At 26.5% G+C, this 26791-nt stretch overlaps 1 protein-coding gene across 1 annotated transcript; it reads right to left on the reverse strand.

The window, feature by feature from the left end:
* Positions 1-19687: 19687 nt before the first annotated feature.
* On the reverse strand, positions 19688-21015 carry LOC127290585 (chymotrypsin-2-like). The gene is made up of 5 exons (XM_051319271.1): positions 20892-21015; positions 20564-20744; positions 20223-20481; positions 20005-20154; positions 19688-19927 (listed from the first exon to the last, which is right to left on the reverse strand). The coding sequence occupies exons 1-5, from the start codon at positions 20941-20943 to the stop codon at positions 19781-19783; spliced, it is 789 nt and encodes a 262-aa protein (XP_051175228.1). The 5' UTR covers positions 20944-21015; the 3' UTR covers positions 19688-19780.
* Between the last annotated feature and the right edge of the window lie 5776 nt (positions 21016-26791).

Here is a 26791-nt window from a genome sequence, read left to right on the forward strand (position 1 = left end):
TCTATAACAAGAGAGGTTTCTCTCTCTCTCTCTCTCTACATGTATGCAAAATAAAAGAATTTCTTTTTTAAAATATTTCAATTCTTCAAAATATAAATTTTCTCCCGTTGATTTTTTTTACATAATTGAAATGTTATTCTTTACAAAAATATTTTAAAAATGCGAGTAACATGTGATCGTATCCAAAAATGCCGGAGCATTTTGAAATTGTTTTCGTGCCTCAGATCAAATTGTGCTGAATCGCAAAACCAAGCTTCGTGTGATAGCATCCAATTTGGAATTACAACAAAGTAGAGAGATTTTCTGCTCGGCAAAATTCGTAGCATTTTTTTCCCCCAAGGTAAAATCTACCCATCATTATTAATCCATGAAAGATTATTTATTACACTCTAATGCATTAAAATCTTTTTCTTTTTTTTTACAAAATTAAATCGTGCAAGAATTTAGGTTTATTTTTTTAGAATTTCTGTGACATTTTTCAAGGTAAAAAAAAAGTTGTTTAGAATAAATGAAAACCTACGAAAAGTGACGAAATTCAATAGTAATTTAAACAGTGTTGTACGGACATACGAAAGAAAATAATCATGGGAGATAGAGAACACAAAAACGAAAATTCCATCCAAGTCAACTTAAACAAAGTTTCGTTTCTCTTAGAGTATCTTTACTGTGAACGAGAAAATTCAATTACGACGTTAGCGTCTTCAGAATGGTCGTTCTGGTTTCTATTTTGTGTTCGCGGATGCACATCTTTGTTTCTCCTTATCCGTTACAAACATTCCTCTTTAAACTTGCGCTGAAAGTTTTTTTTTAAAACAAATTGTTACAAACAATAGGAACAAATTTTATTTCTGACTTACGAAAAATAACAAATATTATTTGTCTAACTAAAACTAAAATTTTCCACTAATACATAAATTAGAAAAATGCAAAAAATTATGTCTATCTGTAACTGACTTTATTAGTAAAAATTACAATGTAAGATGTTTTGTCTGACTAAACATGATTTTTTCTACTGTCAAAAAAAATACACGTTTTAATAAATCTTTTTGCAACTGACTTTTATTACTGATACAAAAATTACAATGTCTTCGAAAAAAAAGAATTTTTTGGTATTATTCGTCTGACTGAAACTGACTTTTATTACTGATCAAAATATAACTAACTTTTACTGCAGACAGAAGAGGTATTTGGAAACATAAAAATTACAAGACAAATAAAAAGTAATTAAATCAAATATTATTGATTAATTTTTTCGAAATTTATATAACATAGGAATTGTATCTTAAGACAATACGACTTTCTATATGATGAGATTTGCCTTCATTTTTTTTTTTTTAATATAAAATTGGCGATAATCTTCCGTTAAGTAACACTTCATTGATCATAAAAAGAGCTTTTTATTATACAAACTTAGAATATGATGAAATTCAGAAGCACAACTATACACTACGAGAGAGAGAGATAGAGAGAGAGAGAGAGAGAGAGAGAGAGAGAGAGAGAGACTCTGTGATAGAGTCGTATGCGCGTTATAGCATGAATTTTTATGATACGTTTTACGATCTCTTCCGTTCACTACAGCTTTTTACGTAGAACTTCATCGTGGCTAACTTTATAAACCAGAATTTTCATATATATATAAATAATATGTAGAAAATGAGTCACGTATTTTACTATCACAAAACTTGAAATTCCAACATTAGAAAATAATTAAAATAATTGTGAATTACCAGGTGTAGCGCACAAAATATATCATATCTTAACTTCTCTCAGCAACTGTTAATGAAACAGAAACTATTACAAGCCTTGTTTTACATTTAGATAACGTATATTTTACGATATTGCAAATTTAATGCCAACGTTCTAATTCAGCAAATAGGTTATAAAAAACATTTTCACAGACTTTTTCGCAAATAAAACTCTATATTTATATATCGAAATAAAATTTTAACGATTTTAAAATGATACGAATAAATCAAATGAAAATTATTTAGATTAAAAATTTTAAACCATAAATTATTGATAACGAATTATTCTATATTTATTAATTTTTATTATTATTTATAATTAATTTTCATTTTTATTTATTATTTATTTTTTTTTTATTATTTAGAAATTTTTATTACCAATATATGAGAGATCATTTTTGGAAATTTGGAAAATCGGTAATTAAGTATTATGTAAACAGATAGTCAATGATTTCTTCAAAGTTAATGATCTAATTAAAGTACGATGTAGAAATTTGTCCAATTTGCGGATAGTTGTATTTCTCAAAGTATCATGATGAGCAATAAATAGCTCAATAACAATACCGCACTAGATACTCTCAGCTATTTCAACGTAATTCGCTTCGACTATTTCGTCGAATCTACAGATCGTTGAATTGGATATTCTTCTTCGTCTCATTGAAACGTTTTAGCCATTTCTCACTCTATCGACGTACTATTTAATTGAAGAAAAGTATCTTGTAAATTCAAACTGAAGTAAATAAATTATCCTCGTTTCTATTTTTCTTTTTTTTTAAAATAGTAGCACTTTTTTTATTACTAAAATTTACACTTCGATAGTAAAATAAAGAAATAAGAAGAAAAAAAGTGGAAATAGAAAATAATAATTTAAATAAAAAAGTAAATTTTAAAATAAACAATAAAAATTGCAAATTGTTTTATGACATTTACGTGTGAAGGAGAATATTTCCATTAATCAAACAATATAATCGTGAGCTACAGTTTTCAAGAAGATCGTTACAAAGTTCAACACATCGATTTAAATTGATTTGTACCCCAAGTGAAAAGTAGAAAAAGTCTATTGCGAATGTCCTCGACGAGGACAAAGGCAAAGGGAAGGAAGGGAGCCAAAAGATTTGGACTTGAGATGAAATACTACTCCATTGACTATAGGTATATAAAGCACTTGGCTTCAGTGGCACAACCTTTGCGAGTTCGATGGACCAGAAATGTGCCAGCAACTTTTCCTTCCGTGCCATTGGTTTAGTCTTGTTCTCCTAGGATCAGTCAGAGTAATACATATATATATATATATATATATATATATAAATATCTCCAGCTTCTTCCTCAAAAAGCTTTATTGCCAACAATTATTTTCGACAAATGCTTATCATAAAATTCATTTCGTTTTTTTTAAATCTATAACAATTTTTCTATTATTTTGAATAAGAAAATTTAAACGATTTGTTTAACTGATATTAAATTAAAAAAATATATATGGCAGACTGAAACTGACTTTTACTACTGATAAAAAAAGTTACCAGTTAAAAAGTCACGTCTGTCTATAACTGTCTTTAACTACTTAAATATTACATATTTATGTAAATTAAAAAAAATTTACTATAATTGATATTTATAACTGATAGTAAAAAAAATTAACAGTTTGTCTGACTAAACATAGTTTTTGCTACTGTCAAAAAATTATTTTTGTAAGTCTGTCTACTACTGACTTTTACTACTAATATACAAAAATTGCAATGTCTTAAATGAAAATTACAAATTTTTTCTGAATTTAAAACAATTTGTCTGGCTGAAACTGACTTTTTCTACTAATACAAAAATTGGAATAACTATGAGGTTATGTCTGCTTAAAAACATCTTTAACTAATTTTTATAAATTTCAAATACTTCAAAATGATTTAAATGGCAACTGACTTTCACTACTAAGACATAAATTTAAAAAAAAATTAAATTGTGTCTGATTGTGACTGCCTTTACTACTGAAATAAAAATTACTATGATTAAAACAAGTTGTAAATTCAGATTTTCATTACATGAACATTTTGCTTCCTCTTTACGATCAGCAAAAAAATTTGCTTCCTCGTGGAGAAAGCAAAATTTTATTGCCAAAATGTGAATTTTTGATTTTTTAACTTTCATTAATTCTTTAAATTTACCTCAAATGTATACTTTATATATATATATCGATCGATTCGTCTTGACGTAAGGAATACGATTTTATTATATATAACCTTAAATTTTTCTATTTAAAAATTTTTTCGATTAAAAAAAAATTTTTGGAAAAAAGACGATAAAATTTTTTTTTGGGGTATTTTTCAAAATCCTTTGGATAGATTTGAGATATTAATATGATAAATGAGCCTACCAAATTTTATCTAAATCCATTAAAACCTGTTAAAGTTATCTTCTAAACAAAAAAGGGATCCACATACACAAACATACATACATCCGGACAATTGATCAGGATCTCATATAACATGTTTCTATAAAGAAAAAAATTTGTTTCCGCCACTTTGAAAAGTTTTATAAACGGAAGGACTACAAAGCTTCCTCCACGAGGAAGCAAAAATTATATATTTTCTCGAATTTGAAAACAATTTGTCTGACTGAATTTTTTATTACTAGTACTAAAGTGACAATTTTTTTTGTCTGATTGTTAATAACTTTACCTACCTGAAGAAAACGAAAATTAAAAAATTTTAACCAATACAAAAATGATGTTTCTACTGATATAAAAATTACAATGTCTAAATTACAAATTTTCTCGAATATGGAAAAATAAAATGTCTGACTGAATTTGACTGTTACTACTAGTATTTGTCTGACTGTCACTAATTTTACCTACTTAAAGAAAAATTAAAATAATTCACTACATTTTGTCTGAATTCTAAAAATTTTTATTTCCAGTGAAATTCAAAACAATCGACATTTGAACCTTAACAACATCCATTAGGCTTCCATACCAAGGAGGATATCGATGTTTCTCAAACGTCTATATTTGGTTACATAGTTTATTGCAGCTTCGATGCAAGTGTAAGATTGGTTCGCGGTAGGGAATAGTTAACCAATGTTGCCTTATCGCACCTAATCATTAGTCAGGCCTGATTACAGTTCTAAGGTAAAGTTGGGATAGAGAGAGAGAGAGAGAGAGAGAGAGTCGACCTTATCGATCGTGGATGTTGCACGTTACATTGCTCCAATGTTGATTCTACGATTTATTACGATGACGTTGTAATTAAGTACGTCCGAAGTGCTTGGTTGTGTCGAGCGTTATGTACTTGACAACAGTAAAGTAATTTGGCGCCGGCGCCAGAAAGGATATATATATATATATATATATATATAAATTCGATCACGTGATATGCAACCAACTTTTGCCGCGCATCAAATTATATCAAGGAAAATCGTTTCACAGCTACCATTTATAAAATATATACTATATATATTTATTTATTTTTCCAAACACATTTCTCTTTTGTTTATACGAAATACAATTTAACATTGACAAACATTTATTATTGTTATCGAATTGCTATTTAAACAGAGTTTGAATTTATTCAATCACTCTGACTCAGATTGAGTATATTTATTTCGTTTACTATTTGCCTATATCATTCTTGCGTAAATTCGAGTGATACCAAAAATATCTTCTATTTACATGCAATTAATTTTTGAAAAATATATCCACTTCGCCAAATGCGCTATTTGTTTGACATATAAACATTACGATATTGTCACGTTCCCCTTTAAATTCATTAATAAAATAATTATTACATTGATAATTGCAATAATTTAAGTGCTTTCTAATTAAACCAAATATATTCAATAATAATAATAATAATAATAATATTTAAATGATTTTGAAAAATGTAACTTTTCCTCACAATATAGAAAAACTATATATGAGAAATATTTATAGTATGATCGACACGATTATTTTCGACAGAAAACAAGATTAATGATGGCTATTTAATGAAATAAATGTCTTCTATTTTGAAGTGGAAAATAAACGTTAGATTAAGTATGCTCACACACCTTTGAATTATTGTTTTCAGATTTTCTTCCATTTCAGGTAAATAGTATTCGAATTCGATTTGCATTTATCTGCAAATCCATTAATCTCCAAATTTTATGGATTTTATCGTTAGTGCGAAGGGGAGTGAGACTTTCTCTATTTCCATGTGAAAAGCGTTTTTTTTTTTTTTCTCGACCATATATAGGAGATTTCAGCTCAACTCAGTGGTAGATAAAAAAAATTAAACATTAGAATTAAAAAACAACGAAGAAAAAATGAAAGTTTTTTTTTTTTTGAAATTGAGAGAGTAATTTTTCCTTATAAATAACAATAAAAATATTAATAATAATGTTAATTTGTATTGTGAATAAAGTGATTAAAATCTAGCTAATTAAGCGGTAGCAATAATCCTGGAAGAACCAATTTGCGGTGGAGGGTTTCAGTTTTCATGAAACGATAGTTTCCCAAGTGTCATGTATATGATGGGATAAATCCGCATTCATTTACGTTTTGTCCTCGGGAAATAGAACTGTCTGTATGCGCATTCATCGTTTTAATACACACAGACGCATATATACATTAACACTCGAATCAGAATTTTGGCTTTAGTTCACGGGTATAATAATAATACTTAGTCCTGTTAATTTTAGAGATTTTAGTTGCGTTATTGTTATGCAGTATAACCGTGACGCGATGGTAGCAACCTCATTCTGGCACATTAATATTCACATTATACCACATGAACATTGGGATCATGAAAATTGGCATGGCTGATCACAAGCTTGTCTGCTTCGAGATAATTAAAGTCAATATCTAAAGAGAATATGTGTATACTTTGCGAATTTTAATTGTGAAATAATAGCAGCTTTTATCCTCAAAAACATCGTCACACAGTCAATTAAAAAAAAAAAAAAAAAAATATTTTCAAATAACTTGTTTTCAATAACAAAAATTATTTTAAAATTCTTTTTTGTCCTACCTGCACGGAAAGTGTGTTATTTCGTGCACTTGAGGCGGTCGCAAAGTAAGTGATTCCCGCCCAGAGATGGGGTGAGCGGGCGCAAAGTACATTCGCGCCCGCTGACGTCATAGATGCGGGCGCAAAGTACATTCGCGCCCGCTGACGTCATAGAAGCGGGCGCAAAATACATTCGCGCCCGCACCATTAAAAAATGTATTGTTTTCATTTTTTGTGACATAATAAACATACGTAATATACGTAAACAACTACATGTAATTTACCTTAAGTATATTATCTTCCCAACCCTGATGGAACATTGAAACAAGCGGACTTGCATGCACTCAATAATACACTTTCCATGCAGACAGGACAAAAAATGTTGTTCGCAGCACGGGTGCAAAAGGTGATAGTGTCTCAGGCGAGATTATGAAGAAACCTCGGCGACCCTACGCACCCTCGGCTTCGCCTCGGGCGCTTCGGGTCCCCTTGGTTTCTCTAATCTCGCCTTCGCCACAATCACCTATTTTGCGCCCTTGATACGAAAATAACTATTTGAGGTAAATGTTTTAAAAATAAAATTTGATAAAAATAATCGCTCATTTTTTTTTCTTTGCTCGTGGATTTTGATTCTTTACCAAAAACAATTATACGAGTTTATTGTTGTTATAGCGCCAAACACAACTTTATCCACTCTTCACAAATGTGGTAAGTTGTATTCCCATTTCCCTAAGCGGGCATAAAACTTAATTCATTCCTGTGAATTCATAAGCACCACAATTTTGCGGCAGCTGAAAAGCGAATAGTATACACAAATAAACGTTCCTTGCATTTTTTATGAGCATACTGATTTTTATTTAAAAATGAGTTGTCACGTACAAATTCTATATTCTTATAAGATTTTAATTCATTTTCCAACTATGAATAAAAAGAAAAATTAAATATTTAATAGATTTTAATTAACAAAAATGGGAATTAAAAAAGTTTAAAAAAAAAAATTGTGAGAATTTAATTTTTTAATTAACAAATTTGTTGTAATTTGCCAACAAAAAAAAAATATTCGAATTGACAATAATGTATTTTTCTTCGTCAAACTTTACTGGCTTTGGGTTTACAGAAATAAATTAATAAAGTAAAAAAAAGAAAAAAAAAAAAGAAAAAAATAATAAATGAAAGAATTTCAGCAAGTTTCTCTTGCTTTTTGAAACTCAGCCGACGCCAACAACCGGCGGACCGAGTCCTAGTTTTTATTTCCAAGAGAATTTTTCCTAGGCGAACTCGAAGTTATCGTCGCGTAAAGCGCTCACGGGATGCGAGCAACGTTCTTACGAAGTACCAAAAGTAACTTTTCTCCACTGCAATCACCCAGCGAGTTTGGCGATATTTGAAATGGTGGACATCCGGCGCCATAGTAACGTTATACACGGATTTAAAGAATGTATTAGTTGCACCAACAGTCATACATCCTATATCCATTTTTTTTGCAATATTTCCAAATTTTTTAATGTATTTCGAAATTTTTTACACGCAAAAAAGAAAGAAATAAATGGAAAATTATTTTTTTTATTATAAATATTGATGTTACTAGTTTAATATTTTAATTAGAAAATATTTTGTTTTAATAATGCCATTTTTTTTTGCTAAATGCAAAAATTTTTGTAGAAATTTCAAATATTTGTCTAAATGAAATTTTCTTTTACTACTGAAGCGAATGAATGATAGAATAATTTCATAAATTCTGGCTGACTAAAAATGTCATGTACTACTGATAGAAATATGTAAATAATTATATAAATAACAATTTTTTATCTGAAACTATTTTTCTATTGAATTCGAATTTTTAAAAATTTGCAGTTATGTCTGACTAAAATCTTCTGTAACTACTGAAACGAATGTTACAAGTACCATTTTGTAAGTTAAGACTGACATTTACTACTAATTTAAAAAAATTATAGCGAATGTTTTGTCTGTCAAAAACTATATTTTTCTACTGATTACTAGTTTTTTTGAAAATTTTCAGTTTTGTTTGACTAATATCTTTATTTACTACTGAAGATAAAATTGCAAAAATGTAAATTTTTAAGGTAGACTAAAAATATTTACTACTGATATCATTAAATAAATAGTTATAGAAAATCTTTTGTCTTTCCCAAACAGTAAATTTCTATTCAAAACTAGTTTTTAAGAATTTTCAGTTTTGTCTGACGAAAACCATAGTTTACTACTGAAACCATGACTAAAAATAATATTTACTTCTTATAAGAAATGTTCTGTCTGACTAAAATCTTCTGTAACTACTAAAAACAAAGTTACAACGAATTTTATAAGTTCTGTCTGACTAAAAATCGCATTTACTACTGATCGGAATATGTAAATAATAAAATAATATTTACAACTGATATCAGTAAATAAATAGTTATTAAAAAAACTTTTGACTTTTCATAACTGTAAATTTCAGCTGAAAAATAGTTTTTAAGAATTTTCAGTATTGTCTGACTAAAACCATAGTTTACTACTGAAACAAATGACTAAAAATATTTTTTACTACTCATAAGAAATGTTCTGTCTGACTAAAATCTTCTGTAACTACTAAAAACAAAGTTACAACGAAGTTCTGTCTGACTAAAAATTGCATTCACTACTGATTTTTGACGATTTTCTGTTTTATCTGACTAAATTCTACATTTACTACTGAATTTCAGGTTGATGAAAAATAAAATTTCTTCCTAAAAATAATGATAGAAAACATTTTGTCTGTCTAAAACTGTACTTTTCTACTAATTTTCCAGGTAATTTTTGACTAAAATCTTTCCTAACTACTGAAACTGAAAATTTACAAACATTTAAATTCTCTCTATTATACCCACTAATTCAAAAATAAAACCAAAAAAATAAAGAAAAATAAATAATAAATTTGTTCGAAAAAGTTTATATAAATTTAAATTTCTTTCTCTCGCGGGCTATTAAATCGAATTTAACTTGAATATCCAAGAGGTGAAGTGCTGAATGCGGGACAGGAAATTTTAGTTAGAGTTGCAACTTTAGATTTATATAGAAATGCCGGGTTTTATAAAGTTCAATGTATACTTCAATGAATCGATTCTGTGTGCGATGGAACTCCAAGTTTGGTCCATATATATATATATCTATATATATTATACACACATATATAAATATATGAAAAGACTCTGTGCTCATACGCCGAACGTGATCTACATTAAAACGCGCGTGTAGCTCAGCATTGTTGCTGTTTTTGAGAATATGCGTAGCGTGTCGTTCTTGTTCACCGAGTGTGTCTCCCTCTATAGATATCGATTTTCATTGCAGGAAATTCCACAGTATTCTCAAATCACGCGTGCCTTCCTATAAGGAACAATTTTTTTTCCCCTCTTTTCTTTTTTTTAGACTTTTTTAAGTTTCCTTTTTTTTAATTTTATTTTTTGTACCCTTCTTCTCCCCTTTTTATCGTCCATTCATCATCGTCTGCCACCACGGAAATGTGCATTACTAATGCGTCTAAAGAATGAATCTTCTGCACTTGCTCCAACGATGAAAATTGCTCACTTTTGTGATTTATTTTTCTCAATCAATCTTAATACTTTTGTTCCATTATCTATATATACTCATTGTCAGTGACAAAAAAAAAGTAATTTTTAAATAAAATTTCAATTTTATTATTAATACTTTCGTATTTGTAAATTATTTATTTTTTTAAATTATAGTATGTAAAATATTTTCTCATTATTTATATATATTAAATTCATAATATAATATAGAAGTGAGAGACTTGTATTTTGCAATTTTTTTTTCTGTTAATACTAAATTCCACACGTTTAGGGAAAATTAAATTCCACGTATGTATGGTGAAATCGAATCACTAAATGAATTCGAAACTGGCGGATCAATCATCATTCGGCACTTGCACCGTGAGCACAATTTACAACCTAATGAAGTTGAACGTCAGAGTTAATTGTGGTCATTTAAAAGCGAAAAGAAATATATTTGTTTCTCTATAATTTATTTGACACTTAATTATTTATTATTAAAAAAATTCAATTAGTATATACATTTTAATATATAAATTTAATATATATTTAAATATATATATAAAAAAATACTCAATTGAAAAAAAAAAGAAATAAAAACCTAATCTAGTGGTGCAATCGATTGACACTATTGAATTTAAAATTAATGCATTGAAAGCTTTTATTTCATCGGAAGTCAGTGTGTATGTGTGTGTATATATGAAAAAAGTGTAAAGTGAGAAGCACCTTGTATTAGAAAAAATTTACATCTCTTTCTGATGGTGATTGAATAACAAAGAAAAGCAATTTTGACATAAAACATTTCAAAAAAGGAAGATTTTTATTTTTAAATACAAATATTAAAAATAATGTTATTTTCAAATATATTGAAATAAATTTTAATTCAATTCACGTGAATTTAATCAGAAATTCAATAAAGTTAATATTTATTTTGATATCAAATTTACTTATTCAATAGATTTTTAAATATTTAAAATTTGATTTCAGATACAAAGACAAAAGTGAGTATTTTGTAAAATTTGCATGTCATTAAAAAGGCAATTATAACTCTCAGTAATAACTTAGAGGTAGGATAAAGTTTTTTAATTCCAAAGAAGAGGGAATTTTTGATGAAAAAGGAGATTTTATATTAAATCTATTTGTCAATTAAGGACTATTTATATTTTATGAGGGGAAAAAAAATGTAAAAACAGAACATGGTTTTATTTATTACACATAAATTTAATAATACAAAGTAATAATCAAAGAATTAGTATAACATTAATTGAAGAATATTTCTTATAATATAATTAAAATTGGGCAAAAAGGAAAAAAAATTCCTTATGAAAAGGTGCATTTGATTTTGGATACCAAATTATGTAATATAATAACGAGACGAAAGTTTGGAACTGAAAGCAGTAGTGTTTAAATCAGAATTGCAATTAGAGTTCAACTTGAAATCCGCCACTCGATAACACTGGCAGCTTCAACTTCCAAGTTCTCAAGTTTTGACTGAAGCAATTTCAATACTAAGTAACTTCACCAAAGTCTTCATTTATATTAACTTCTCTTATAAAACAGTCTCAATAAATTTAAATGTCATGATCGTGGAACTATACCAAAAGCAAAAACAGAATAATTAGAAGTCATTTTCCTTGATGAGGTGTTTTTCGCAAACATTTAACTTTTCGATTTCTTATATATTTAGAATTTTTTTTTTTTATTTCCTCTCAGTTTCTATTTTATAAAATTTATGATTTTATTTTACTTATTTATAAAAATTGAAATTTTTTTCCGAATTATATTTCAAGTTAATATAATAATCAACTAATGAAAACTAAAAGTGGATTATTAAAAAATCGCAACATAAAACAAGTTATATAACGTCGATTTTTAGCAGACATTTATATAAACGAGAATGTTCACAGTTTTAAAAGCATCGCACCGTGAGTACAGATAGAATCTGTGGAAGGCATAAATATTCGAAAGGGCTGCTCCGTGCGACGTATCGTATTTCGGTTTGAACATAAATCCTGCTTCTAATAAAACAAAAAAAAAAACGAAAAAAAAAAAAAAAAAAAAAAATTCAAACAAACAAATAAAAATAGTGGACCGAAACTTTTCCAATTAAAGTACTTACTATCTCCGATGATCACGAAAACGTTTCCTGGGATGAAAAAAAAAGGAACGAAAGAGACGAAGGAAAGCTTTAAAATAGCTTCGAAGACAATTACTACAATTAACAAAATTAAAAAACAAAAAAAAAATCTCATTAATTACTAGAAAAACTTTTCACATAGTTTTTTTTTTAAATTTATTTTTCTACGTGGTTTATTGATTTGTAAGGGAAAAAAAAAATTCATTTTCAATAGATGCAATTTTCCAATTGTGAAATTTTCATGTCCAATAAAGCATTGCAATAAATCCAAGAATTCCATTAACAATCATTGACTAATCGCACAGAAGTTTGATAGATTCGTATTGTTGAAATTGAGAGATTCGTGGATAGTTGTTAAACTCTATTGGATTCAATCGGAACTTGTATTAAGAGAATCAAAGTGAAAATAGATTAGAATCAATATAATGTCTTGTCAATTTATGTTCTTATGAAAATTTTTTTTTTTAATTATGATTAATTATTTTTATTATTAATATTAATTATTAATATTAATATGCTTAATTATTAATTATTAATATTAATATTATTAATTATTAATTATTAATAATATTAATTTATAATTATTTAAATAAAATGTAAAATAAATGTAAAATAAATAAAAATTGTTTGGAAAAAAATTTCAAGAATAAAAATTTCGAAAAAAAAAAATTGAAAATATAATACAATTTGTAATATATTAACATGATATGATTAAGGTCATCACTAAAGATGAGTATTATTCTCTGTGAAATATTGGCAAGGATTAGTCTTGTTTCAGCCCCTTCATGAGCTTGCATTTCACCTACCTTGCACAGTCAAGATAATCCTTTCTGATTCGCTCAGCGAAATCGGTAGGTTCGACTTTATCGAATTTCACGTTATGTCAAATGTACCCGATTAGATGTGTATATAGCAAAACAGATTTATACAAAGGAGATGTATAAATAGGCTTATAAATTTTGTACACAAATATTAAGAAATAATAAATATTGAAAGAATTTTTATCATAGAGAAGGGAATTTTTTTTTTATTAAAAATATTCTAGTAATATGTCTGACGCATAATAAAGATTTTTCTACTTTTTTTCAATTTTCTTGTGTCTGACACAAAATTGTTTTTTCTACTTAATTTCGAATTCAATTAACTTTGCTATTTTTTCTATTTTTCATTCGTCTGACACAATAAGGAATTTTCTACTTGATTTTTTTTTTTTTTTTATTAATTCGTTTTCAAAATTGTCCTCTAATGTCTGACACAATAAAGACTCTCTTTGTAGTTACATTACTTTCATTTCCAATAGTTTTGTAATTAGTTCCCTTACCTGACTTAAATTTCCAAGTTCCTGACGCAATAAAAACTTTTCTACTTATCCAAATTTTTTTTTTCCTTTTGTCTGACACAATACGGACTTTTCTACTTATCTTGATTTTCTCATTTTATTAATGTCAAAACTAGTTAGATGGTATAAATCAATTGTTAATTATTAAGAAAATCTTTTTTGCATTTAAATATTTTTCTACAGTGTCTAACAGAATAAAGATTATTTCACTTTTTATTATAATAAAAAAAAATTAAATAAATCTTTAGTTCTTCGAACAAATTTTTTTTTACTTCCAATTAAAGGATAGTTAACGATTAAATTGGTTTAATAAATGAACGAACTTGAGGGTCATTAAAAAAAAAAAAAAAAAGAAATACAGTAAATAATACTACAATGTCTGAGTACAAGACTTTATCACTATAATCTTCCTGAATAGCTTCACAGCGGTCGTAACGGCAGGTTCACTTCAGGCGACGCGTCGGTGACTTAACTTTCGTAAGATTTATATTTTACAAAAAGAATGTTCTTTCATTTTGGCACGAAACCACGCTGTTAAACCAACATCTTCACAGACCATAATCTTTTTTAATTTTCCCTTGTATTTACTTTAATTATTTTTTCCATAATTTTCTTTATAATACTTTTATTAAAATTTTTTTTTTTTTTGATAATTTTTTATAATTTTTTAATAATTTAATTATTATTGTAAAATTGATTTAATTTCGTTAGAATAAGAAAATGTTTTTTTTTATATAAAAGAGAATTTTTGTAAAGATAACAAATATCTTTAATAGAAAACTAAAAATAATTATAATTAAGAAAGTAATTAAGAAATTACATTTTACTTTCTTAATGCAGAGAGAAATATGGTTTTCATTTGTTTTTCTCTTTTTTATTTATAACACGGCGTGTTATTATCTTGAAACAAGACGTTTTCCTGAAATATATTTACAATGACTTGTTTGTCGCCAAGAATAATTTTCTTAATTTCCCTCATAATATATATTATATATACATATATATACGCTTCAAGTTCCTCTGAAGCGAGGCTAATATTTCAACGTTTTAAGTACTTTTTCGTATACAGTGTCTCGTCGCGTAATCAATTTCTTTCCTTCTACCGAGTCCAAGCCAAGAAAGTCAAGCGTGGATTCACTTTACAAGCGGTAGTCTCAAGTGAGTTAGAAGCGCACTTCCTACATTTACTTTGACTTATGAATTTTTCCCAGTGGACGCGTATACTTTATTTTCTAATGAAAAAGTATTAATTCACTTTGTCCTATAGAAGAAATAAAACCGTCGCTGATAAATTAACAAGTATTTTGTTTTTCATTTTTTAATTTACTGAATTTACTAAAACCAAATCGTTTTATTTATTGAATTTAGCTAAATTATTGTCTGATCCAATACGGATATTTCTACTTAATTTTTTCAAATCTTTCAATTCTATCTGACCTAACACAAATTTTTCTACTTACATTTCTTTTTTTTTTTTTTATAAAAAGAAATTATATTCAATCAAAAATATCTATTTGAAATTTAATTCTAATTTGTCAATTTTGATTATGGAGAATCAGATAATTGACTAAAATAGTTCCTTTACTATAATTATTGTATTGTTAATTTGACGAATTATCATAAATAAATTGAATAATTCAAATACAAATGATCTCTAAGAGAGACATGATTGACGATGTACTTTACGTGATTGACAAAAGAGAAAGAGAGTAGGGGAAGAGAAGCAAACAGAACGATAATTACTCGTCGTCTGCGAAAATTATCTACCCTCTGCGTGACTAATTACTTGTGCCCGCTCTCTAGAGTTTTCCTTGGTCTACAAACAACCGCTTGACTGCTTTTATAAATTTTCCGTCTTTATCACTTTTTATTGTCAAATTTTTTTTTCTACCCCTTTTATTTTCCAGTTCCTAAAAAAAGTACAGATAATTAATATAATAACTTTTTTTTTTATTAAAAAATAATTAAGAATTTCAAAATTGTGAAAATAAATCTATTACTACTATTACTATTATATACTACTACTATAATAATAATAATAATAATAATAATAATAATAATAATAATAATATAATAATATATAATAATAATATATTATATTCGAGTGAAAATTCCACAAGACAAAATTTTCAGATCATCAAGGACTAAAATGTTCAATTTCTCATCGGTGAGCATTCTAGTAGCACAATCTATTCATGTTTATGGAAGTTGGTCCATTTACTAGAATCACTGAGTGGTTTCATGCCAATCGTATTCACAGTTCTCAGAATTACATCTCGATGAAGCCGAATTGAACTCCTCGAAAGTACATCTTTCTACTGTATCGTATATATATATATATATAATACATATAGTGAATAACTAGCACTGGCATTAATTAAACTTATGTAATTAGTATATTATTTCTCCACGGAATTCACGAATATATAATTGTCACATTTTCCCGGGATTTTATGGTTCATATTAAATATTAGTAATTTCCATATAGAAATTACAATGCTTCCTCATGTAGAAAAAATTAATAATAAATAAATTAGAAAAATATTTACTAAAATTAGAAATTTAATTAATAATTTAAAAGTAAAAATTAATAATAATTAATAAAACGATTAGGTCCAAAAAAAAAGTGTAAGTAGAATAAATTCGGTTTGGTCAGACATAGTGTAAAAATTAACCTTTAGTCCACCGGCGTTTAGCAAAAAAGCCTAAATTTAGGCTTTCCGGTAGTCTACAAGTTAAAAGAAGAAAATAAAAATTTTCAATTTTTTTTTTTGTAATTATTTATTTAATAATAAACGGGTGAATTTGAAAAAAATCTCGTTCAAAAGAAAATGTGAGTAGAATAGTTTTGGGTTTGGTCAGACATAATGTAAGAATTAAAAGGAGAAAATAAAACTTTTTAATATTTTTATTTATTTATTATTAAACAGGTCAAATTGAATTTGAATGACAAAAAAAAATTGTCCATTAAAAATGTAAGTAGAGTATTTTGTGATTAGTCAGACGTACTATATAAAAATTAAAAGCATAAAATAAAACTGAAATATATTTTATTTTTGAATGACAAGAACAAAATTTCACCTTTGTAAAAATATATTGCTTTTTTTTAAGAGTCAATTTCCATTTTAGATTGAATAATTTAAAAACACTTAACGGGTTCTTGCATCTAAGATAGGATATGAGATTGTATATATGTATATTCTCCGCTGTTCTGAGAGCTGGAAATCGATTCTCTGCGATCAAGTGGTTTGGTCCTACTCTCAAGCACATTATAAACCAGACCTAGCCATCGCTAAAGTCAATGAGGCACTTGCTAAATGGTGGAAGGACCCTGTCACATATACATTGTCTCATTAGCAAAGTTTAAACCCACCCCCCGAATATTTATCAATGATACACATTTTACAAATTTTCACAAAAATAGTAAAAAAATTTACAAAAATATACAAATATTTTATATTTTATTTTTATTAAAATTACAATTGTTATTAAAAATTTGAATGAAAAAATTATTTTTTTTTAAAAATATTTCAATAAAAAAGGAGTAGTGATTTAATTTTTTTATTTCTATAATTTTGAAAGGAAACAGAAATGAGGTTTGTGAAGTTTTCTGCATTTGTGTGTGTGTGACAGTAACTGTATTCGTTGACTATTTCATTAAAACTATCGCCTAGTCTTAAATGTAACATTGCAAACATTGTGCTTGATTCATCGTTGTTGTAACGGGGTCGAAAAGTGTATTTAGAATTCAACTATACAAGAGAGAAGGAGAGAGACAGAGAAGGAGTATTATTATTATTATTATTATTGTTTCTCTCAAAACTTACCGCAAGTTAGGACCGTGCTTTTCAAATTTACACACAATATATATATATAGTTGAAGTGAAACATTACAAAAGGATTTTTGACAAGTTTTCAACCACAAAATGTGAAAATCTTTGCATAAGGAACTTCATTATACACAAAACACTATTGTTGCACTTTACCTCTCTCGTGAAATTTCATTTTCAGTCATTGTATATATATATATATATATATTGTTTAAAATCGTTTATAAATTTCCATTGGATGAATAGATAAAAGTCTGTTTTTTTATATGCTAAAATAATTATTTTTGTTTTCTATTTTATTTATTTATTTATTTTTTTTTTTTTCTCGCTGTACATATAGAATGAATGGAGATTAAATTTGTTTTTTAAATTCTATATTTTAGGTAAAACTTATTGACATTGGATAAATATATATAAACTTTATTTGACAAAAAAAAAAAAATTTTTTTTTGCTCGATTTTGTGTTGGCGGTCAAAATAAATTCGGAAAATTGCTATCGGGAATTATATGGATGCATGAGTGTGAGTATTTATTTGCCGTGACAATCACATCAAATATCGACTTTCACAAGTACTGGGCTCATATGTAAATGTACCTCCAATTCCCCGAAGATTAGTATTTGCACTGCTTCTTCTGCAAAACAAGTATCGATACTCGACCGGTTTGACATTTATATTATATATACATATATATATATATATATATATATTACGTTAACATTCAATATTAATTTCAACTAGTTCTTCAATATACCTATAATTAATGGAAAAACAAAAAAAATTGAAATAATAATAACGAGGGTTAAATAATTCAAAATGTACTAAATATACTTTAATATTTTATTGTTTACACGATACTTGAGATAATTCACAATAATAATAAAAATAATAAAATAATTATAATAATAATAATAATAATAAAAATTTGAGTAATAAAATTTTTATTAATAATAAATAATAATAATAATAAATAATAAAAAATAATAATAAATAAAAAAAAATAATATTATAATAAATATATTATTATTATTATTATTATTATTATTATTATTATTATATTATTATAATAATAATTGAAATGTAATTGAAAACTAAAAGATTAAGCAGATGCAATGATATATTTAGAGATGTTTAAAAAGGAGAAAAAAAAATAATAAAAGTGAGAATAAAAGAGAGAGAAAGCAATGGAATTGGAAGGGATTGGTTTGCTTCAGGGTACAGAGTAGAAACGTTGATTCTGCGGAAGACGATTTATGGATACCAGAGGGGTGGTGGGACGTTGTTGGCGCCATATAACCATCATTCATTTTGTCAATAGCGATCACCTCCACAATGGATTTCGTTGTAGGTAGGTATCAAAAGTGAACAGCTTTATTCTTTCAGCAAGCGTGGCGTGAATTCAAATATAGTCCAACCATCATTTCTGTCGTGTACCCGATTATTATTATTATTATTATTTTTCAAAATACTTTCCAACTATTTTTTTTCCATCAAAAACGTATGTTTTAAAATCACTAATATAAATTCTATTTAAAAAATATTTTTATTTTCAAATAATAATTTTACCTTTTTTTTTCTCTGTAAAATTTATATAATCAATGTAAATAATTGATGTATAAATATCAATATGAAAAATTGTAATTTTTTTCTTTTACAGCTCGTGCGCATCCATTTTTTTTATTACTTTGATATAAAATCATGATATATACTAGTGGTGTCGACTTAAACTTGGAAAACTTGTATAACCGATGTATAGTTGAAAAATTTTTATCGAAAGTAAAATATCGATAAAAGAATTTTACATAAATTAGAAACGTTCAAGTTAGAAGCTTTATGTAAGCTGGTTTGGAAGCTTAAACTTCTTTTTGATAAAGTTGATAAGTAAAGAACTTTGCTTTGAATGAATTTTTAAAAAAAAGATTTTGTTAATTGATTTCCACGCATGAAATAAAGAGTAATTAAGCTCTTTCAATAAAAATATGTGATAAAATTTTTTTTACAAATTTTTTTTTTTTTAAAGAACTTATATTACTATAAAATAATTTTTAGAAAATAATATTTAAACAGTTGTTTAAAAAAAAAATTATATACATATATATATAGAAAAAAATTATATGAATAATAGAAAAATTTTTTTATTCAAAAAGTAAAAAAAAACAAGACTGAATATTATAAAAAATAATTAATTAATTTAATTTATTTAATAAAATATTTAATTATTCTCCATTGTAGATATTATCCAATCAACAAATTTCCAAACATGAGTGCTTACATCCGGATATCCTAAGGCACATGGATATGCAAGTGAAGCGATTCCAATTTGAAAATTAGCAAGAACAATTGGACTACCAGAATCACCCTGCATAGAAAATAATTATAAAATATTATTAATATATTTTTAATTCATTTTTTTTTCTAAAATAACAAAAAACTTACATGGCACAATCCTTGTCCTTTTTTTGTAAAAGTGCAAATTTGTGTATCTATTATAGAAGGAAATGTAATTTCAGATAAAAGTTTTACGCAATCTTCATGATCATAAATTTCACTTTCTAAATATTGCAATTTTTTTGGTCGTTCACCACCCTAAAAAAAATGGATAATTATTCGAAATTTCGCACTTTTAATAATAATTAATTTAAATAAATACATACTGCTTGTAATCGTCCCCAGCCAGAAGCAATAACAGGTATACTTTCATAATTCAAATCAAATGGAGGTAATTTAATTGGTTGTACATTGTTGGAAAATTTTATTGTTTCCTTAATTTTGATTAAGGCTATATCATTGTGATATTGACCATTTTTATTATATTTAGGATGTACAATAATATTACTGATTTTATGTTTTACAGTAGTATTTGTTTCTTGATTAGAAAGATCAGTAGCTCCAACAACAACATTGATACTTTCACTAAAAAAAATTAATTAAATAATTAAAAAATATTAATTCTTTTCCATTTTTTAAAAATAGAAAACATAAATTTCTTAAATACCTTAATATGCAGTGAGCTGCTGTTAAAATCCACTTTTCATTTAGAATGGAACCTCCACAATAATGAAAGTTACCAAAACTTTGTAGGGACACTTGATAAGGAAATTGTCCTTTTTTTGCGGTAAGCCCACCGACGATACGACCACTTAATTTTGATTCATCAAAATGAAGCAATGGATTTGCTATATTGAAAAGAGTTCGTAATTTTTGTAGTTAGAAAAAAAAATTCAATTAAAAAATACAAAAATAGACAAAACAAAATTTTTATATTTTTCTAAATATCAATTATGGAAATTTTAATATTTTTTCTTTATAAATATAATACTCACCAAATGCTAATCCAAAAAGAGCAAGAAACAAAAGGAACGATAATTTTGACATGTTGAAGAATTAATATATAAAGTAGAAAAATTCATTTACTTTATTATATACTAAAAAAAAATTTGAAATCTTATCAAAAGTGGAAATGACATTTGATAAATTCATATTATCTAAATTCTAGTTTATCTGCTATCGAAAAATTAATCGCACTATGATTGAAATTAAACATCAATATAATATTTTTCTTTAATTCTTTAATTTTTTATTTACCATATCATATAATAATTAATATATAAAATATTTCGATAAAAGAATTATTCATATGGGTGTCGATTATGTATTTTAACTTGACTTTGACGTTAAAATCAAATTCATTTTAACGTCAATGTCAAAAATTCAACAAATTCATTGTTTAATTTACCTAATTTACCTTTGACGTTAAATTAAAATTTAATTTTTGATTTCAATTTGACGTCACATTCAAATTTGACTTTGACGTCAAAGTCAAATTTCATAATCGACACACAAGGAAATCATTGTGTAAATATTTTTATTAGAGTGATTTGATATTTTGATAAGTATTTTACAGATGAATTATTTGATTGATTGTTCGATTTGAAGGTCGATTAGATTTTTTCTAATCTTTTTTTTAGTTATTGAAATTATTTTAATTATTATTTTATCAACAATATTTAGTAAAAAATGTTTTTTTTAAGTTATATATGGCAAAAAATGAGAAAAAAAACGATAAACGATAGTTTTTAACTTTAAAATCCTAAATCAGTGACAAAACTTTCAAGATTTGTAAGTCACTGAAAGATTTTTCGAGATATATACATATATATATATAAAGGATTTAGGAAAGTAGACATTGAGCAATAGTTTGCCATTTCCTGGCATTCGAAGTGTAGAAATTGGTTAGTTGTGCTGACGCAATCGAAAAAGTAAAACAATATATTAGAATCAAACATGCCAAAAACTTTGAATATGCAATCATCCGAATCGAATGTCCTCCTCTCGCCCACTTTGAATTACATACTGTGCTCCCATTTAGATACTCTCCAGTATATATATATACTTATATTCTATATATGGGCGTACTCACTTGGTCCCGTACATCTTCGAGTACTTCACAATTTCCTGTCATCGTCGTTGAAAAAAAACCCCAAAAAATAAGAAGAGAAAGAATAAAAAAAAAAAAAAAAATTCCGACTTATTGAAAAGACACGCAAGAAGTGAACATCGAAACCGGAATCACGCCAATGAATGAAGTGAGGAAAACATATATTGCTTTCAAAATCTATAAAATTCTTTTTCATAAAAATTTTCATATTTTCATTAAAAAAAAGAAAGAAACACACACACGGTAAAATAAAATAAGAATTAGCTTTGTTCAGAAATCGTGAATTTTTCATGAGAAAAAGATTTTTATGCTTTTAAAGTCCCTGAAATAAAAAAAACTACTAGAAACTTTGTTCTGGTATTATTTTTATTATTTATTTTTTACCATATACTGATACCAGTAGTGAACTCCAATTTCACCGCCCGACACAATTTTTGACCCACAAAAAAATTTAACATTTTCGGAAACTAGGACCCAAAAAAAATACCCGTATCTGGCCGTTTTGCTAGATCAAGTCGTTTGTGATTTTTAAGGGTGAAAACAACCCCTAAATGAAAAGTGACAAGATATCTTTTAAAAATTATTAATATTTTATAAAACTTGGTATCTGGGGGTTTTCGGGGTCACTGATTATTAATCTGATATCAGATTTTCAAAATGGCGGATCCAATATGGCGATCAAATTTTTAAAAAGTTATTAATTTTTTATTTTATATCCGCCATTTTGAATTTTGACAATTTAACATCAGATTCGTCATCAGCGACCCAAAAAACCCCCTAGATACCAAGATTTAAAAAAAATTTAATAACCCCAGGTGAAAAAATTAACGTTACTAACGTTACTAATGTTACTAACGTTAGTACCTATAAAAAAATTAAGAGTTTCTAAAACATATTTTCACAGAAACTTTGCCACTACTTTCCCATTACCACTTTCACTTCCACTTAAACTTTTTATAATTTTCATTCCCATTTCTACTTCTACTTTTTCTAATTCTCATTCGCACTTCCATTCTCACTTCTACTCTTTCTAATTCTCATTCCTACTTCACTTCCACTTTTTCTAATTCTCCTTCCCACTTTCACTTCCACTTCCACTTGTTCCAATTTTCATTCCCATTTCATCTTCCACTTTTTTATTTTCATTACAACTTTTTTATATTTTCACTCCCATTTCCATTCCTATTTTTTAAATTTCCATTACCACTTTCACTTTTTCTAATTTCCATCCATTGTAATTAAAAAAAGTGTAAATGGTTGTGTAAATGGAAACTAGAAAGAGTTTTAGTCGAAATGGCAACAGCTAATGAAAATTAGAAGTGGAAAAAATGGGAGTAGAAGTGGGAATGAAAATTAGAAAAAGGGAAGTAGGAATAAAAATTAGAAAAAGTGGAAGTGGAAGTGGTAATGAAAATAAAAAAGTGAAAATGGGAATGAAAATTAGAAAAAGTGAAAGTGGAAATGAGGATTAGAAAGAGAGGAAGTGGGAATGGAAGTGCGAATGAGAATTAGAAAAAGTGGAAGTGGAAGTGGTAATGTAAATAAAAAAGTGGAAGTGAAAACGGGCATGAAAATTATAAAAAGTGGAAGTGAAAATGGGAATGAGAATTAGAAAAAGTGAAAGTGGAAACGGTAATGAAAATAAAAAAGTGGAAGTGATAATAGGAATGAAAATTATAAAAAGTGCGGGTTTAAATACTTCCTGGTGGTCGATTTTCGACAAGTTTCTGCAAAAATACAATTTAGAAACACTTTCTTAATTTTTTTTATAGTTACTAACGTTAGTAACATTAGTAACGTTAGTAATATTAGTAACGTTAGTAATGTTAATTTTTCTACCTGGGACTTTTTAAAATTTTGACCGCCATATTGAATCCGCCATTTTGAATTTTGAAAATATGACATCAGATTAATAATCAGCGACCTCGAAAACCCCCAGATAATAAGTTTTCTAAAATATTAATAATTTTTAAAAGATATCTTGTCACTTTTTATTTAGGGGCTGTTTTCACCCCTAAAAACCACAAATGACTTAGATCTACCAAAACGGTCAGACACGGGTATTTTTTTTTGGGTCCTAGTTTCCAAAAAATGTTGGATTCTTTTGTGGGTCAAAAAAAAAAGTTGAATTTTGTCGGACGGTGAGGTAGAGTTTATTAATTCTAGAAACAGTATTTATTATCAATTTTTATATTTTGTGGATAATTTTTTTTTTTTAATAAATGTTTATGACTGCTTTAATGTATGAAGAAGAGAACGGTATATAGATGCACTACAAATGTGAAATAAGCCTTCTATCAGTTTAGTAGCAAGTACAACAATATCAAAGTTAGTACAAGCACAATGTCAGGATTATGCTGGAAGCCTGGAAGTCAGAATAAACTTTACCGAGGGAGAGAGAGAGAACAAGCAGAGTACAGAATCTGATACTCACGATCGTCTTGTTCACTGTCACAAGGGAAACTGCCGTTGCAAATTTGCCAACCTTAGCCGTGTGTATACCACTCGATTTAACGATTCCGATACTTAACCAAGCTTGGTTAATTCAATGAAAGTAAATTCCTTTGGCTGTAAATGTTGACAATAAACTTTTGTTGTAATAATCAATTTTGAAAAAGGAAAATATTTTTCAACTCTTTTCAATAAAAAAAATTAAATTTCTTTTTCTATTCCTAATTTTAGTGAAATTAAAATTTTATTTAATTTTAAAAGTATTTTACTAATTTTAAAGAGTTTTACGACTTTTTTTTTTTTAAGGTAAAAAAGTTTTATTTTCGAAGCTAATAAAAATTGTCAGATTTTCCAACAAGAAAAAAAAAGAGAGACCTCGTAGAGTGTTCGTATTATCTTATTTAGAGGGCAAATGGGTCATTTCGAACGATTACGGATTAGAGGATGTGGGGACGACGTGTGAGACGTGAATCAGTCCTTAAGGGTCCAGACCCTGGAGGATTAAGCATCAGATAGATCGTTTGGTAAACTTTCAGAGTCGACCCGAGGTAGATTTTGTGGCTAAATCCTGTATACAACATGTGACCAACATTTGCATAATGTTTTTACATTCGCATCATATATATATATGTACGAAAAACCATTATATTTTATACCACATTATAATAGTTAACAGAAAATTTTTTTTCTAAGTTATTTAACAATTTTTTTTTTCAATACAAAAAATATTATAAAAATATAATAAATGTGATATAAAAATTTATTTCTTCTTCTAGAATAAATAATAGTATTATTGTGTTAATATAAAAACAATAATTAATGCAATGATAAAATTTGTCTAATGAATAAAAGATTATTATAATTATGATATACTAATAATTATGTTAGTTGTACTTTTATACACAAATGCCAGGAAAGTTATTTAAGCATTATTTCCATTGCAATTAATATTTCCAGGATGATGATTTTCGTTTGCAAATTCAACCAAATACATATATATCATTTAACTAAAGAATAACTGGTTTAATATGTGAAGTAACAATTACACTTGTTAGCTCTAAGTGAATTTTGAAAGCAGTAAATTTTCAATCTCAAGTTATATTTGACGCTGTGGAAAGTTAGAAACAATGTAGAATTTTGAATTCAAAATATGTTTTTGTCAAAATATTAAATTAAATTCATTTTATTGAAAAATATTATTTTTAAATATTATTGAAAGTATTTAAATATTATTAAAAATATTTTTAAAAAAATACACACATTTTTGTTTTATAATTATATGACGTTGAAATTTTTTTAAAGTATAATTTTTACACGTAATATACTTACAAAGAGTGTTAGAATTTAATGGCTGAATGATAATTTATAATATGCATGGTTTGTCGAAGTGAAAAATATGTAACAATCAGTATCGGAACAAAAAAGATTATAAAAAGATAATAATAAAAAAATAATATATGTAAAAAAATAGAAATAATTTTTTTAGTGATCAAATTAAGAATAAAAAAATAAAGTAGGAAATTATACAAAAATATTGCAATATCTTGGTGAAAATAATTTTAGTAGTGTAAGCTATTTTAGTCAGACAGTAGATTTGAAATAAAGCAAAAATTTTTTTACATTAGTAAAAAAGAGTAGAAGTGAGTTTAAAGAACTTTTTAATTTCAGTAGTACAAGTAAAATGCCGCTGGGATTGCAAATATTTTTCCAAAAATGATATCAGTAGTAAAAACCACTTTAGTCAGACAACGATTTAAAATTTTTCTATTTATTTTATTTTAATTACGTAAAGGGTAAAATGTACGAGAATTTTTAATTTCAGTAGTAAAAGAAAGTAATCGTCAGACTTGAAAAAATTAATATGCTTTTGGTTTAAGTAGTAAAGACCATTTTATAGTCAGACAGAGCTTTTTAATTTCTAATTCAGTAGTAAAAGTCATTTCAAATCGATACGTTTTAATATTTTTTTTATTATAATATCAGTAGTAAAAGTTGATTTTAGTCAGACTTGAAATTTTTCCATTTTATCAGTTTCTAATAAACTTTTAAAACTTATTATCAGTAGTAAATAACATTTTAGTCAGACAGAGCTTTTAATTTTCGTTTCAGTAGTAAAAGTCAGTTTAAGTCAGACATGAACTTTGTAATTTTTTATAATACCAATATCAAAATTAAAAGAAAAATTTTAGTCAGACATTGTATTTTTTTTTTATAATTTTAGTACAGTAAAACTACTAAAATATGAAATAAAATTTTACACTGCTAAGAGAAATAAAATTAAACATTTGGTTTTAGAATGTTAATAAAAAAAATATATCTGAAAAAATAGTGGTT

Source organism: Leptopilina boulardi, unplaced genomic scaffold, assembly GCF_019393585.1.
Source record: "Leptopilina boulardi isolate dan_hultmark-lab unplaced genomic scaffold, ZJU_Lbou_2.1 LbouV2_72, whole genome shotgun sequence".
NCBI lineage: Eukaryota > Metazoa > Arthropoda > Insecta > Hymenoptera > Figitidae > Leptopilina > Leptopilina boulardi.